The sequence below is a fragment of the Oryzias latipes genome, chromosome 4, assembly GCF_002234675.1.
Source record: "Oryzias latipes chromosome 4, ASM223467v1".
NCBI lineage: Eukaryota > Metazoa > Chordata > Actinopteri > Beloniformes > Adrianichthyidae > Oryzias > Oryzias latipes.
Genome location: NC_019862.2, coordinates 8207942 through 8223751, shown reverse-complemented (window position 1 = coordinate 8223751; position 15810 = coordinate 8207942). Strand labels below are relative to the sequence as shown.

The 15810-nt window shown below is 42.5% G+C and overlaps 1 protein-coding gene across 5 annotated transcripts in view; it reads right to left on the bottom strand.

The window, feature by feature from the left end:
• Positions 1-2975: 2975 nt before the first annotated feature.
• arhgef18 (Rho/Rac guanine nucleotide exchange factor 18) overlaps positions 2976-15810 on the bottom strand; it is a 41672-nt gene continuing 28837 nt past the window's right edge. For 4 of the 5 annotated variants that reach the window (XM_023953847.1, XM_023953848.1, XM_023953845.1 and 1 more), the window contains 7 exons: positions 15582-15647; positions 15415-15462; positions 15007-15288; positions 14749-14898; positions 6318-6645; positions 5328-5444; positions 2976-5017 (listed from right to left, as the gene is read on the bottom strand). In XM_023953847.1, coding sequence (XP_023809615.1) covers positions 4719-5017; positions 5328-5444; positions 6318-6645; positions 14749-14898; positions 15007-15288; positions 15415-15462; positions 15582-15647 — 1290 coding nt within the window. In that variant the 3' untranslated portion in view covers positions 2976-4718. 5 annotated transcript variants of the gene reach the window in all.

The window sequence follows — 15810 nt, the reverse complement described above, 5'->3', positions numbered from 1 at the left end:
GAACGATCGTGAGCAAAACCGGCCCAACAGGAAAGTCGCTGAGCCACAGCTGACTGTGAAATCCAAGTCCTGTGAGCACAAAGGGCAAGTCAACGCGGAGCACACTTCCTTTCTAATCCATGCTTTCAAATCCACCTGAAGCGTCTCTTGTGACCGAACAATAGCTCTGCTTTCTACCCCAGGCCTTCCGAAGCAGATAAGAGGTCAGCTGAGGAGGATGGAGGAACAACCGTTCTCATTCATCCCAACCAGAGGAGTGACAGGCGGGTACTTTAGATTAGACACTTTCCCAAACCCTGACAAATATCTGCACTCGCATGGATGTGGTAAACAGCTGACAGCTATCTTTTTCAAACATACATGTCCTCACTCCAACAGGGATTACGCAATAAGAGTTTGAGGCAGAGATGTGTTTGATTGCCGGCCATCTTCCTCTGATCGCCTGGAGCCTGAGCAAAGCAGCAGATGACTGAACATTCCTGCATAGAATCACTGACTAAACCTGCAATATTTTTCTGTAAAACTATTGAGAAAACCCCCAGAAAATGTCAAAAATTAAAAAAATAAAACCTGATTTATTGTCTACTTTCTGTTTCCAGCGAGCGCCATTAAAAAGCATTTTTGGATTCGACTATTTGGTTGCTACAGCCCCAAAGCTAAATATTATTAGTAGCACAAGCAAAAAAAAAGGATAACAAATGTCAAAGAAAGTCAGTTTAATAGCTAAAATAATCAATGCACGAATTACCATCCTGCAGGAACATTAGATGAGTTCAGGGTGCAAAAGATGACCAAAAGAGAAAGGAAATACTGTAAATCAATACCGAGTAGGTGGAAAAACTTGCCAAATATAAACTTTTTGGCAACTGAGTGCTTAAGAGTAAAAAAGAAAACATTTTTAAAAGAAAGCTGAACAATACTAAAAATTCTTACCTGCCAAAACTGAAGAGTTAAATGGCTTAAGACAGCTAAAGAAAAGCAAAGAATGGTTTAAAAATCAGAATTATTCCAATCAATGCTACAAGAATAATCCTCAGACACTAAATTACCTAAAGAGAGTCCAAAATTTAAGGAGAAAAAGGCAAATTGGTACCAAAACGACCATCCGGACAAATCAGAAATTAGCTCAAGCAAATCCGAAGTAAATAATAGTAAATAATCAAAACTACAAATATAGTAAGACGGCGTTAAAAACAAGACTTTACGAGCTTTTAAAAGGAAGATTCTGCTGAATAATTTTACCTTTAGAGGTCTTTTTGAGCTTCATTTAATTACTACTTGAGAATTTTCTCTAAATATTTATCTTTCCTGTTGATTTATTTTGTAGCAATATCAATCTTTTAAATAAAACGTAGGATTTTTTGTTTGTTTTATTTGTTTTGTTTTAATTTTATTTTATGTTTTTTCCTTTTTCCCCCCACAACAAACCTGAAATTGTCCCAAAAAGTCAATTCCAAGTGTTGAAAGTAGATTTTTGTTTGTACTGCAAATATCACAAAACCTGTTTTATAACAAAGATCAAACATGTAGAGACAAAATTAAAATGTGTCCATTCAAAAAACAAAGTCTTATTTGAACCTTTATGTTGAATTTGAATGAAAGTCATTTGGAAACAGCCGCTGTGAGTTTAGATGCTGAAAAAGTTCTAAAACACTCTCATCAAATTGAATGACAATAAAAGGCACAGATTATTGAAATTATTTAGAGAGAGCATAAACTAAAATTACACACTGACATGTCCTTAAGAGACCTGAACAGTTAGAAAGTTGTTTTTTCCCCCAGAACAATTCAGGAGATTTAAAATAATGGTCACAATGACAAAACCCCTGAAAATAATCAAGATTTCAGCATTTCTTAAGACTTTAAGGCACAAAGACCCACTTCAATCATCTTTGGACTTGATCTAAAAGCGTTTCCAGTGTTCTTTTAATTGTTTTTAGCCATAAAAAGTCATTTTCTAGGACATAATTTCTAAAGTTAATTAAAAGTTCACCTCTGAGTTGTGCATGGACTGTTGGCGCGGAGCAACCCCGCCCCCCCTTCCCCTCCTCGTTGCTCACACTCTCTCCCGGCTAGTTTACGGCCTCTCACACCCCCAACAGAACATTACAGGTGCAACAAAAAATGGCGAGCAAGACTGGAGCCATCCAGATTTGAGTCGGGTTCCAGCTCAGACGGGTCAAACGAAGACGGGAGCTTGTGACCCGCTGATTGTAGATGTTGTGCAACAATGACAAGCCATTTTTTCTTCTGCTCCTGATTGACAACTGTTTGTATGAAAATCGTGTTAAAAACCAGTTCGGTGCCTTTAAACCGAACTTACATAACTGTCCGATTAGGAGCGACTCTAAACCAAAAGCAGAAGTGGAAACTAAGTCCATCAAACGAAGGTTTGTCCAAGGATTTGATGACGTTTGCTCGTCCGTCTGGCTGCACGCAGTGGATTTGGTTCTGCTTCATGCGGCTGAGAAACCTCCAACGCAGCGGCAGAAACCGGAGCTTCCTGCAGAACTCACAAGCTGAGGAAGATCTGAGAGAAGAGGCTGGGAGAGGAAAGACAGGAGACCGACACAAAGACGAGGACGAGCAGCCTGGAAAACAAACCCAGAGAGAGCCACCACAAGAATTGTTGAAGGGAGACAGAGTAAAGCCACTAATGACAGCAGGCGAGAAAAGCTGGCCACCGATGGAGCATCTGCCCTGCCAGAGTGACAATAAGGCAGCAGCCGGACCGCCAGTGACGTCCTCAGCAGCTCGGACCACAAAGACCAAAATAGAGCTTTGTCTGACAGAACACTGTTATTAGACCCTCTAAACACGGGGTCAATAACGCCATTACTGCACCTCCCAGACACTGACAAACCCTCGTCAGCAGCGTAATTGGATAGTAGTTTGAAGAGAAGAGAACCAAGAGCTGCCGTGGAGGCCTTTGTGTGTCCAAAACAAGCCGACTGGTGAACAAAAAGCTCAAGAAATTCAGACAGGAGACTTTTTTTAATGACTAAATATTTCTTAGGCAGCAGTTCGTTTACACGTCTCTCTATTACGGCGCCGTGAACAAAACAGAAATTGTACAAAATGGGTTAAGCTGTGCGCTACAGATATTATATCCCACGTCTTGGCAACTAAAAGTTTACAAAAAAATAAAAATAGTTATTATTAACATTCATTTTCCTGTTCAAGTATGCTACAATCCAAAGTGACTAGTGTAAAAAAAAAAAAATTGGCTGGGAAAATAAAATACGTTCAGGATTATTTACATTTAACAGGTCCAACAAGCGGTGCCGGCGTCCGAGAAAGGAAAAATGATGAGCCATGTTTGCCTTCGCACGCACACACACACACACACACACACACACACAGACGTGCACACAGTGGTTTGACTGGCTGGCTTCTGAATGACACACAGAGCAAAAAGACTTTTTCTTTTCAGTCCAGCAAAAAAAAAAACATAAGAGAAAAGCGGGAGCTTCTGCTGATGGCGTCTGAGCGGCTCACGCTTCTCCTTTACAATAAAAAAAACAGCATCTGTGACGTTTGATTATTGACATTCTTAAAGTCTAACATCTGTAATGGTGATCAGGTCTTTAAAGGGGGATAAAGTCATCCGACAGGTCGGGATGAAGGCGGCGTCCCGCCCCCACAACAAGACCACGAGCGGCTGTGAACACGCTTCTCGCCCTCAAACGCCACTGGTGACGCCAGCAAACGGCTTCCTTTACAAACCCGTGGAATATGGCGTCACGTGTGCCGCCGTCCTGCCTGAGGACGCAGACCTGTGGTTCTAGAAGCCGCCGCTCCGTTCAATGCTGAGAGCTCATTTTTACAGGAACAGCATGGTTTATGTGTTAACGTCATCATTTATTAAACTGATTTTACATTTAAAAAGGTCTTTTTTTCTGAAAGACTATAAAAACCTTCATGTTTTATAACCATAAATAAGAAATCCAGTGACTTTGTTAGTTTTTCTTCTCTTTCACATCAACATCCATTCATCATTTTTCTCATTTGTTGTGGATTTGAGCCTAAAGACATAAAGTACCATCAACGCAGCTTCAACAGCTTTATGGCTTCAAGGAGGAGGGGGGGGGGGTGAGACCAACTCAAAGCTCTTCATCACTCCTGTACCACAGTCATCATCGTTTTAACGTCTCCAGTGAAAAAATATCCTTTTAAAATATGCACACCATTAGATTTTGGTCACAATTGATAAAAGAAATAAAACATGTCAAGAACAAAATGCTATAAAAAGAAGAATCCTTCAACTTCATGGTTAAGGAACCAAAAGAGACGTAGCTTCATGTCTTTAAAAGGATTTGAAGAACCAGCAGAAGTTCCTCCATCCCTCTGGAATGGAGTCTGTCACCGTGTGCAAATGAAACGTTAGGCATAGTTGGATCCCTTCTGCTGAAATATTCATTCCTGCTCCAGATTCAGCAGAAACGCTGCAGTCGGAGCTCCTTCGCGTCTCTGACCGTCTGCAGAAAAACCTTTTTTTCCCATGATGCTCCCCTTCAGTCCTGCTGGGTTCTTCGGTTTTGTTTCTCCCAAACACTAAAAGTGCTTTTATTTTCCCAGAACTGTCGATTGCGCTTCGGTTTATCAGTGAATAAATTAGTATTACTGGCGTTTGTGGAACAGCAGAGTTTGAGTAGAAATGTCCGTCTGCTCGTGAACGGAGCACCGAACTGCGTCACCTCTGAGGAGACGACGCCACCTTAAAAAAAGATGACATCCTCCTTGCTCAGCTCCTCCGTGGTCCCTGCGTAGGGTGGGGGGGCGCCGTGGCCGAGCCCGGGAACCGGGTTGAAGCTCTGCAGCTGCACGGACGGCTGGAACTGGAGGGACCCAGAGCTGTGTGAGGTCACGGCGGCGGCGGCGGTGGCGCCAGGGTGCATGGAGGGCTGAGAGTGTGCCAGATGCACGGGGGGCTTCTGCAGGTTCGGAGGGTAGGAGGAGCTGAGGGAGGAGGTGGGCTGGGGGTCCACGCCGCTGCTGTCTGGAGGAACCTGCAGATCTATCAGACAAAAATGGAAGCGGTTAGGGGTGGAGTGGAGTGGCGGTTCCCGGCGGGTTAAACAACAGTCGATCACGCCAGACGCCGCCGACGGCTTTAATTGTGGGAAGACGGGATTAAAACATCTGTGTCGGCACTCCGGCGGCCATCGATCACCGGCAAACGTGAAACTGATGGGAGTTTACACAGGGCGAGTCCAGCATCCAGAGGAATGTGGCGGGGTGGGGTCGGAGGAAACAATGCGCCTCTCATGTCTGCTGTGAGAAAGGCTGCAGCAGACAAAAGGAGCTGAACATGCGCAGAAACACACCTGTGTGGTGATGCGTGGAGAGAGGCTGGTGGGGGCTGACGGAGCGCTTGGCCTTCACCACGCCGTCCTCCCGGGCAGACAGTCTCAGAGGAAGCATCTGCTTCATGTCCACCGAGGCTGAGAGGACAAGAATGAGGACATGAATGTCAAAGGGAGAGGTAAACGGGAGCAGAGTCACCTTTTGTCGTTTGGAGCAGATAAATCGGAGCGTTGACCCAATTTAGTCAAATAATATGGCAGCAATAAGGGGGGGGGGGGGGGGGGGTAAGGCTTGTGTGAGGAAATAAAGGAGGAAATTCGTCTCATTTACTGTCACGATCCGTTCTGATCAACATCACTCAACCCGGAAAATTCTGCATCTGTCAACAATAAAGTCTTTTTGGTTTCACTTCTGCCTCAACTGACTGATGCAAAACGGAGCAAAAATGTAAATCATTTTAGATTTTAGATGTTGATCAGACGGGAAACCAAAACAGGATTATCAGCATCTGGCTTCAGGTTTGACTTCATGAGGACTGGGATGGTTCCAGATAAGAGTCTGTCCTTCACTGAAACACGGTTCATCACAGCATTCCTGGTTTTTTGTGTTCTATACTTTATTTATTTACTTTAAAGCGCCTTGTCTTCTGCATCCTGATTGGCTGTGGAGCACTGTCAATCAATCTCCATGTATCATCTCCTGTACAGAATGCCTTCAGTTTGAACATTTCACATCAATATTAAATTGTGAGCAGATGTTTGTTTTATTTTTATGCAAAGGTTTGCACTTTGAGAGAAAATGTTCATGTTTGTCTAAATAGAGTGTAAAGAGTGGCTAGTCAGGAGTTTTACAGCCTTAAAACATTGAAAAAAATCAACTTCTACTTTGCAGATTTTGTCTTTTAGATCGTTATTTTTAGAACACAACTCCTGCACTAAGTGAAAAGAACACGTTCTTTTTTTCAGAGAAAAACTTTGCAAGCATCAATTTGTCAGAAATGAGGTCCTTACAAGAGCTGTCTGTGCGGTGCGTTGCTTTCCCGGTCTTGCCTCCTTTGCCTTTGCCGCTGTTGATTGCTGCCAGTTTGGTGGGGATCTGCTGCTGCACCCCCACCGGTTTGTGCAGCTGGTTGGTGGTGCTGAAGAGATGCAGCGGCACTTCCGTCTTCAGGGCGGGGCCGGACGAGCCGGCCTCCCGCCGCACCGCCACCTCGGGCCGCTCCGCGTAGTCGGCAGGAGCGACCGACAGGCTGCCGCGCACTAAAGGCTTGTGGGGGGGCTGCGCGTCCATGGAGGAGCTGGAAAGGCCGGACAGGAGCTCCCCGTTCAGAGGAGCCACCTGGACAAGAGGAGAGCCAGAAAACTGAAGACTTTTTCAGCATTAGAAGCAATTTAAAGCTCATTTAAAGCCTCACTCTGATGGTTCTTGTGGCATTTTGTTGATGATATAAAGAAAATGAAGCTCAAAAATTGCATTTCTAAGCATTTCTTTCAATTATTGTGAATCAGGAGCAGTAATGTTAGCGTGGGGGTGTGAGGGGCTGTAAGCTAGCGGGAAAGACTGTAAATAGAGCACTCAGTCATGGGTAATGGGAACAGGGGGCGGGGTTGCACCCATAACTCTGAGGTGAATTTCGAATGAACTCCCGCCGCTCTGCAGAAACTATGTCCTACAAAACCACAGTTTTTTTAAATTTCAGCTAAAAACTGCACCATAATAAAAAATAAAAATAAAACACTGGCAACACTTTGGAAACAGATCAAAAGTGGATGGGAATGGGACTTTAAAGCATTAAGCAGACAGTCCAACAGACAGAATTAAACCTTTTGAAAGCAAAAGCTAAAGACAGAATAAGAAACGTGGATTTAAAACAAGCCTGTGAGCTCACTTCACTTTGGAAGAACAAAAGGAGCTAAATGTGTGTACATGCAACAACACACAAAATGACAAACGGCATCTGAAACGCTCCCAGGGTGAATAAAGGCATGCCTCAGAAACCCATGAGACTGTTGAACAAGCAGGGAAGCTAAAACCTGAAAAGTCACCAGGAGAAAATACGGAGAGATGAAAAAAAAAAAACATGATTATCGTTACAAAAAAATCACATGTGCTACTGTACTAAAGGGCGTATTTTTAATCCAAAAAGTTTTGATTTCACACAAAAACTATCAGTTGTGTTTGGTTTGATGTGCAGAATGATTGATGGTGGAGCTGAAGACACAAAAGGTTGGGTTTCCTCTCAGCTGCTGCTGCAAGGCCACAACACCAGGATTTAAGAAGGAAAAGTCTCAACCCAAGACCTTCCTCTTCATCAATCATCTGGGCACACAGATGTTCCATTGTTCCCAGAACAAGCGGATCCGCTCTGAGCGGCACCAACAGACGGTTTCCAGGGCGGTCAAACACGCAGAGATCCCTGAGTGACAGCCCATAAACAATTAGCAGCGACTGCCGTCCACAGGGCTTTGGTAATGACGGCTTTGGACGGCTAATTACACGGCCAGGTTCCTCTCATGTCCTACACGGCTCCACTAACACGGAACAATGTGGAGCCTTGTTCACGGCGGACGGAGATGCCACCGGAATGCATTCTGGGAGAAACACTTTTTGAAAAGAGCGACCTGCTCCTTAGATTAGCGAAGCACATCTAAACTATAAAATATGTGATCAAAGAATCACATCGAGCATCACACTTTCAAAATACTCATTTGGTTTCAAAAGTTCACCATTTTTTAAGTGAATTTACCATTCAATATGATTCCGATCCTCTAAGTTTGTGCAAAAACAGGAACAGTTTTCCCATAACTAGGGATGTAGAATAAACAAAAGTGGGAAGTTTAATAGTAAAAGGATCCATTTTTACAATTAAAGCTATTTTATAGCTGATTTTGCTTGAAAAAATACAAGAACTCATTAAAAGAAACACAAATTGGTAAAGTTGATGAGTACATTTACTAAGTAACGATAGTTTATTAAAGACCCACTCCAATGAAGATGGTGTTTTTATTCTTGTAGCCTTTTTCTCATGATGGAGGACATATATAGAGAAAGTCCAGCCTAAGATTGCATGTCAGCAAAGTCAGTAAGCAGAAATACGGTAAGCAGAAAGGATTTCCTACAAAACGACACAGATTGTTGGATTTTTCTATAAACAGCACAACCATGACAAAAAGACACCTGGGAACACTTTGACAATAAATCAAAAAAAAAAAAGATTAGAGTGGGGCTTTAATAGTTAATTACATTTTCACTTCTACACAAGAATTTTGTCAGAAATCATCTGACAAAATGATGCATCACACATTTCCATCACTGACAGAATTTATAACTTATTTAAAGTCTACAATGTAAATAAATTCAATGAATTTATTGCTAAAACTGTAGAAAGGTTCTCCTCTCGTCTTTCAGTGATGGGAATTGATTCTGTCACGGCCGCTACACCACAGTCCCCTCTGGAGAGTGAAGCAGGCGGTGCAGAACTTTCTTACCCATCTACTCATCGTCTCATTCGTCTGCGCTGCTCAGATCCAGATCCACAAACTAAATGCTTATGCTTCTATTTATTAGGTCAAATTAAGAACGTCTGTGCTCACTAATAAATGTTTCTTTGTTTCATAAAAACGTTTTTTTCTGTGTTGGTTTTTTTTAGAGCTAATGACATTAAACTACCTTTTTAAAAAAAAAATCTTTTTGCACAAAATAAATGCAAAAGGAAATTCATTTTTAATGGAAAGGTTGCCCGATATAAGCAATAAAAATACATATATTTCTTGGTCTTTAGATAAAAAAAAAACATATTAAAACTGATCCAGAGGTAAAAAGGGTTAAAAATCAATGCATTTCATTCTTGCACACATTTATATCATTTTTCCTAAAGGTAAATGATATGCAGTTCTATAAAAAAATATATGCTGTACTTTGGTTTTAGAAATAAAAAGAGGGTTTATTATTCTGCTAAATCCCCTTTGGAATGAATATGATTGTACTTTTTTGTAAAGCAGTCCTGCACCTGAATTCCTTGGAGGAGATCAATGTTTTCTGCACAACAGACTGTAATGCAGCTCAACAAACGAGAAAAGCTAACTTCGAACAAATATTACCGCCGCTTTGAAAAATGACAAATGACTTCTGTGGTTGCTGAAAACTTAGAGCCCAACCTGACACATGAACAGCGCCTCCTTGCTTGTGTAAGAACAAAGAAAACCCAACACAAACAAAGGAAGTCCTCAAAAGCGGCTCCGTTTGTTCTTCTGTTCAGTTACCTCTTTCTTCTGGGATTACTCAGCCTGGAAGAGCAAATGAGTCTGCACTTAAAGGAATAGGAAACTCCAGTTTTATTGCCATCGGAGCTGAATTCCTGTTTGTAATGTATAGAAATCAGAAAGCTGATGAAGGAAGAGCTCTGGAAGTCTGTCAGTCATCTCTGCAGACTTCCAGAACATTTACTGTAAAAAGAACTGAACTATAAATACAACTGAGGGCTCAGACTTTAGATGAGGGATAAGTCACTAGGAGGAAAGAACACATGCAGGTCAGGATTTTGTGAAAAGTCTTCGTCATCTGACTTTTTCTTCCATCTTTGGTGAGGTTTCCAGAGCTGCTCAGATAACAGCTTTCCGGCTCTTTGAAAGACAAGAGTTTCTGTTCTCCTGATTTGTCGGGAACGGATTCTTTTGAACTCAAAAGTCATAAATCCGGCTCTTCCGTTGAGCGTCTGTTTACTGCCAGTTACATTTTTGTGGAGTTGCTGATGTGTGCGCTTTGTGACTTGATGTTGTGCAAAGAGAAAGGAGGCTCCGTCCTGGACCAGAGCCAATGAAAACCTTCAGGCCTGCCACGATCAGATGAGATAACAGATGAAAAGCATAGCTCTCCTGGAGTCGGGGCATGTTGCAGCAGGCGCATTACTTCTGCAACACTAGCATGTGTTGAGAAACCCATTATTGCAGGCTTTAGAAGAGTTCCAATTATAGATTCAAGAGTTTCCTGATTAAAGTCCCACTCCAATCCTCTTTTGATCTATTGTAGAAGTATTCCCAGTGGTCTTTTAACTATGATTATGCTATTTATGGGGCAAAATCGTTTTCTAGGACTTGGTTTCTGCAGAGCGGCAGGAGTTCAGCAGAGATTCACGTCTGAGTTGATGCCTTTGTTTACACTTTCTCACGCTAGCTAACTCTAGCTTTCCCAAGCTAACATAAGCAGTGCAATAAAAACGACAATTTTTGATGGATTAATATAAAATCTCATCCTAGTCTAGTCTAAAAACACCAAAAACCCAATTTTCATTGGTGTGGGTCTTTAAGGTGGATGAGATTAAAAGGCATTTATTAGATTGGTCAGGAGGAGCCTGGAAAAGTTTTAGAAATGATCATTTCATGTTTGATGCAGAGTGGAACCAAACCACTTCCAAAACCTTTCAAGAGCCGGTACTGTCCCACGGCTCCTCCCTAAGTACAGAACAGCAGCCCGTTCGCGTGTGCAAATCTGCTCACTCATGTCTGAAGCTCCACGATGCCTTTAAACTTGGCTTTACACTGATGCAGCTCACTCACAGTGGATTTGTCAGACCCGAAGGGCAGGACTCCTTCGTGTCATCTGAATGAGCCGAGGTGCTGAAACAACCGTCTGGTCTTTGAGGCCAAGCGACACAGAAGTATGGCAGGTAGATATTTCGATTAGTAGATCTATTTGTCTAAACCTAATCACCGTCTTTCAAGAAGTAGGGGAAAGGTCAGCCTGTGACATTAGTCACTGATATCACAGGCAGAACAAACAGCCCTGTTTGACAGCAGGGAGCAGTTAGGCCGATTACCGGCAACAAAGTTCAAACAAAAAGGATCATGTATGAGGAAGCACAGACCAGCTCATGAGAGAAACACTCAGTATAAACCAGTAGAGTGACTCACTGTCCTGAGAAGTTTCATCTTTATTTGTGGAAGCATTAGTCAGAGTAAACAGACTTGCATGACGAGTCATGTTAACGAGTCCATTTCATGCTGGTTAAGGTCATCTGATCTCACTGTTATATACCATATGCAAGCAATAATTCGCTCATTATTAATGTTAACTGATTCCGTTTCCTCCTTTCAAACGGTTTCAGGTGGACCCCCACGCCCACTCACAGCAGGTCTCATCTGATTGGTTCATTTCTGTGGGAGTTGACGCCAATTGCAACTTCCTCTCTTTCCAAACAGGAAGTTCCCACTGCCTCCAAGAAACGTACCGTATTTTCACGACCATAAGGCTCACTTAAAGGTCTGAACCGCGACACCGCGCCCCCTGCTGGTTCATTTCCGCGGTGATCAAAAATCCCACAGTGTCACAGCTCTATTCGCGAGTAGAGGAAGCTGGAAAACAAACTCCGACAACTCAAGAAGATGCAGCCGAGTTTCCGCGGAAACAAGGCGAGGTGGCCAGAGTTGGAAGACCGAGTCGAGCCATAGATTAACGATCAGAGAACAGCTGCCTACAGCCAACAGTCACCATTCCACTGAAGGCAGTAACGCTTGCAGAGGAAATGAAAATTGAACATTTTCTAGCAAGTCCGTCTTGGTGCTTTCGTCTTATGAAATGGTGCCATCTTTCCGTCTGGGCAAGGACTACGGTGGCGCAGCAACTTCCAGCGGATTACAACGAAAAGCTGTCCAGTTGCAGCAAAAGACTACGACAAAAACATCCAGCCCAGCGTCATCACCACCGGGCGAGTTAAGCCACAGTTTGTGAATGGATTGTAGATGCTTGGGGCGTGGCCCCGATGCCGGGGGGGGGGGGCACAGTAGTGGCGGTTTTCGGCAAAGGTAATACGGGCAATTCGGGGGGGAGGGGGGGGGGGCGCAAATTTAACAGGCGACGGTGGCGACAGCAGCTCAGTGCTTGGAAAAAAATCTGCGCCACTGCTGGTTTCCTATTATATGGTTTATGACAGAGTTTGTAACAGCCTGAAACTGTGAACCGCTGTCCCTGCAGCTGCTCCTGTCCCCTGTCACACACGAGAAGGTAAGGGGAGGGCTAGTGGGCTCAGGCAGCTCAGAGAGCTGCAATCGCAGCCTGGATTGCGCAACACCAGGATCACTGTGTGCCTTTAAATTCGTCAGGTCAAAAAAGAAAAAAGAAAAAATCAACCAATATTCTTCTGACTGTTTTCAGAAACACCATTTTGAAATGTATACTTGTTCCAAATAGATGGGGTAGCTTATGTTTACAGTCATAGTCAGTAATTGACATTTTTCAGGTAAATTTTATTTTTGATAGGGATCCATGTTGTTCCTAAGAGATCTCTGGCAATGGGGAGCTTATTGTTCACAGTTGTGTCTAATGATTTAAGATACATTTATATGAAAATGATACTTGTTCTTATGAGATCCTTTGCTGTATGTTAAAAAGGTCAAGTACAATAATTGTCCAGTAAAAGAAAAAAAGTTTCTCATAGAGAAACAAAAAGGAAATCTAAACTTTGTGTTACTGTAGACACTGAAGTATCGGCAAATATCGGCCACAGCTGCAGGGGAAATATTGGTTATCTGTATCGGCCTGTCCCTAACTTTGAGGTTAATTTTCTAAATGTATACAGTGATCCCTCGCTATAACGCGGTTTACTTTTCACGGTTTCGCTACTTCACGGATTTGCATCATGCATTGTGTTCTGCATTCTGATTGGCAAAAAAGTCACTCCGCTTCTTCTCTACATGTGCGTCAATAACGTTGCAGTTTAATATGTACACGTACTTAAATCAGCTTGCCAAATTTACATTACTTAGTGCAAATTCTCTTGCAATTTCGAGTTTCTCTAAAACCCATAGAAAAAAGAGCGACAACAACTGCCAATCACTATGTTCTTCTCCCGAACAAACACACCTGTACCGCGGGCTTCAAAAGAAGAAAACACTGCAGAGCAGAGTCAGGATGCAGCGGCTCAGTCTGAAGGGCAGTGAAATACACCTGAGTCACTATTTATCCGACTGCACTTTGTATTTTTTTTCATAATCATTTTAAATTCTCTCCCGTTTAATCCAATTTAATCCAATTACTCGGGTCGCGGTGGGCGGGGCTAATCTCCGCAATTTGAAGCCTTCTGTTCACATTGATGATTAAAATTATTATTCGACAGTACAGTACAGAAGTTATTTGTTGAAGAAAATGTTTCTAAAGTACCTTTATTTATGAAACAAATGCTTGAGCCTGTAAAATGGTTTGTTCTTTCTTTTCAATGTCGCATGGTAAATTTGGCAATGTTTTACGCCGGATGCCCTTCCTGACGCAACCTTCTCAAACCGGGCTTGGAACCGGCAGAGGTAGAGAGTATTTAATTGTATAATAATTGAAAAAAAATAAAGGTTTCTACTTCACGGATTTTGCCTATCAGGGGATCTTTTTGGAACGTAACCCCTGCGAAAAACAAGGGTTTACTGTATACCATATCATCAGGTTCTGTTAGCAAAAAGGACATGAAATTACAGAGTGTGGATCATCAAAAACTCTTCTCCGGTTAAACTCTCAAACAAAAGTTCTCATTGTAATGAAAGATTAGATACAAGGAAGACAACATGAAGGAAAAAAGACGATTTAAGGGGCTGGTTATCATTTAACACTTTCAGAACAAGCTGTTGAGTCTTTTTTCCCTTATCAAGTAATATGAGGAAGGTCAAAAAGGTTTATGGCCGCATTTAAGAGGTTTTTATGCTTGTTTGCTGATGCTGAGTAAAACTGCAGGCCTTTGCTGTGACAAGAGGGAAGAAGCTCCATATTGTCAACAGAAACATGAGCCGGTGCTGCCCACATGTGACCGTATTTAACCCTGCAAGGGGCAGAGAACCAGCAGCAATATCTACCGGTACTCACATAAACCAAATCAATGAAATGATTTTTTTTTTAGATTTCTGTTCATTTATCTATTGCAAACAGCCCAAAGCCAAGCCTCTACTTCTCACACCCACACAGACAGACATACATTCATAACATAAAGCGGTGGGAAAAAAAGGGTGTGGTCCCTGAAGCCAAAAAAAAAAATCATTTATTTTTTTCCCAAAAGCTAATTTTATGATAAATTAACTGTTAAAATAAGGATTTTATAGTATATAAATTTAAGTGGATATTTTATAGTTATAAATCATGAACGATAATGGTTGAATTGAACCATTTGTATAAATTGGCAACATATAGAATATGAGTTTTTAAAATTATTGTATGTGTAGTGATGTCATAAATTCAATATTTTATTTCCATAAGTACAGGAATTAAGCTCCCCAAATACTATTCTGTAAAATCTATATCTTTTTTTTTTCCCTAATCCGGTGAATCTTTGAGACATATTTGTGGATATTGTAAAATATGGCAGCTTTTTTTTAAAAATCTGAATGTATTTGTGAGTGAATGTATTGGATCTAACTTCTACAGTGTTACGCTGTGGCAGAATAACTGCTCCACCTGCAGCCACCTCACCTCAATGGTCTTTCTCTTGATCTTCTTCAGGTTCTCCAGACGTTCCTTTTCTTTCTCCACGGTTCTGGTGGACTCTCTCAGCCTCTCCAGATCCTGCTGGTACGTCTCCCTCTGTCGGTCCAGCTCCTCCTTTTCTTTAGCTAGATGTTCCTTTAATATATGTAAATATATAGATATAGTTCAGTTTTTCCATCAGCAGTGATGCTATGATCAAACCCAATCGTTGAGATGTTTTCCCACTTGTGCAGAGCGACTGACCTCCAGCCGCCTGCACTCCTCCTCTCTCTGCTGCAGCCTGGCCTCGGTGGCCTCCACCTGCTGCCGGTGCCTCTCCCTCTCCCTCTCCCAGCGCTGCTGCTCCTGTCGGTGCTGAGACTGCAGTTTATGCAGGGTGGCGAGCTCCTCTCTCTGCAGAGCCAGGGTCCGCTGTTTCTCCTGCTCCAGCAGGACGTTGCCCCTGTGGCGGCTGGGCATGGAGGCCCGCTCAGTCAGGGAGGCCCTTTGCAGCTCTATGTGACTGTCCTGCTGCGATATGATGGCCTGAGGATGGAAACAGCAGTGAGAATTCAGCAAAGTTCAAAACATTTAGGCTGAGATGAATCCAGATTCACAGAAACGAGGAGTAAAGATGCGTCTTAAATAAATCAAATGTGCAGATGTCATTACCTGCAGACTATAAAGGCTCTGGGAGAGCATCAACACACTGCCAATAAGCTATGAAGAAAGAAAAAACATCATTAGAGCTGCTCAACTTCATAAAACGTTCACAAAGATGTTTTCTCTCTATAGCAAAACAGATGTGTGCAGCTATCAGGGAAGTGTTAGAGGCTTACTTCTGTCTTTGGGAAGGACTTTGACCACATCCAGCTCCATCTAGCAGAAGAAGCCCGACTCTCCACCTGGAGAAGCACAGATGTGACCCACTTACAGATATACCTCAATGAAAGCACACAGGAAAACCTGCCCAGCAACGGTCAGAAAACGACTAAACTTGTTAATGGGAACATTTTAAAAAGATATTTAACGAAATTAACTCAATTCTGTTTAGTCTGGCCAAGTGTA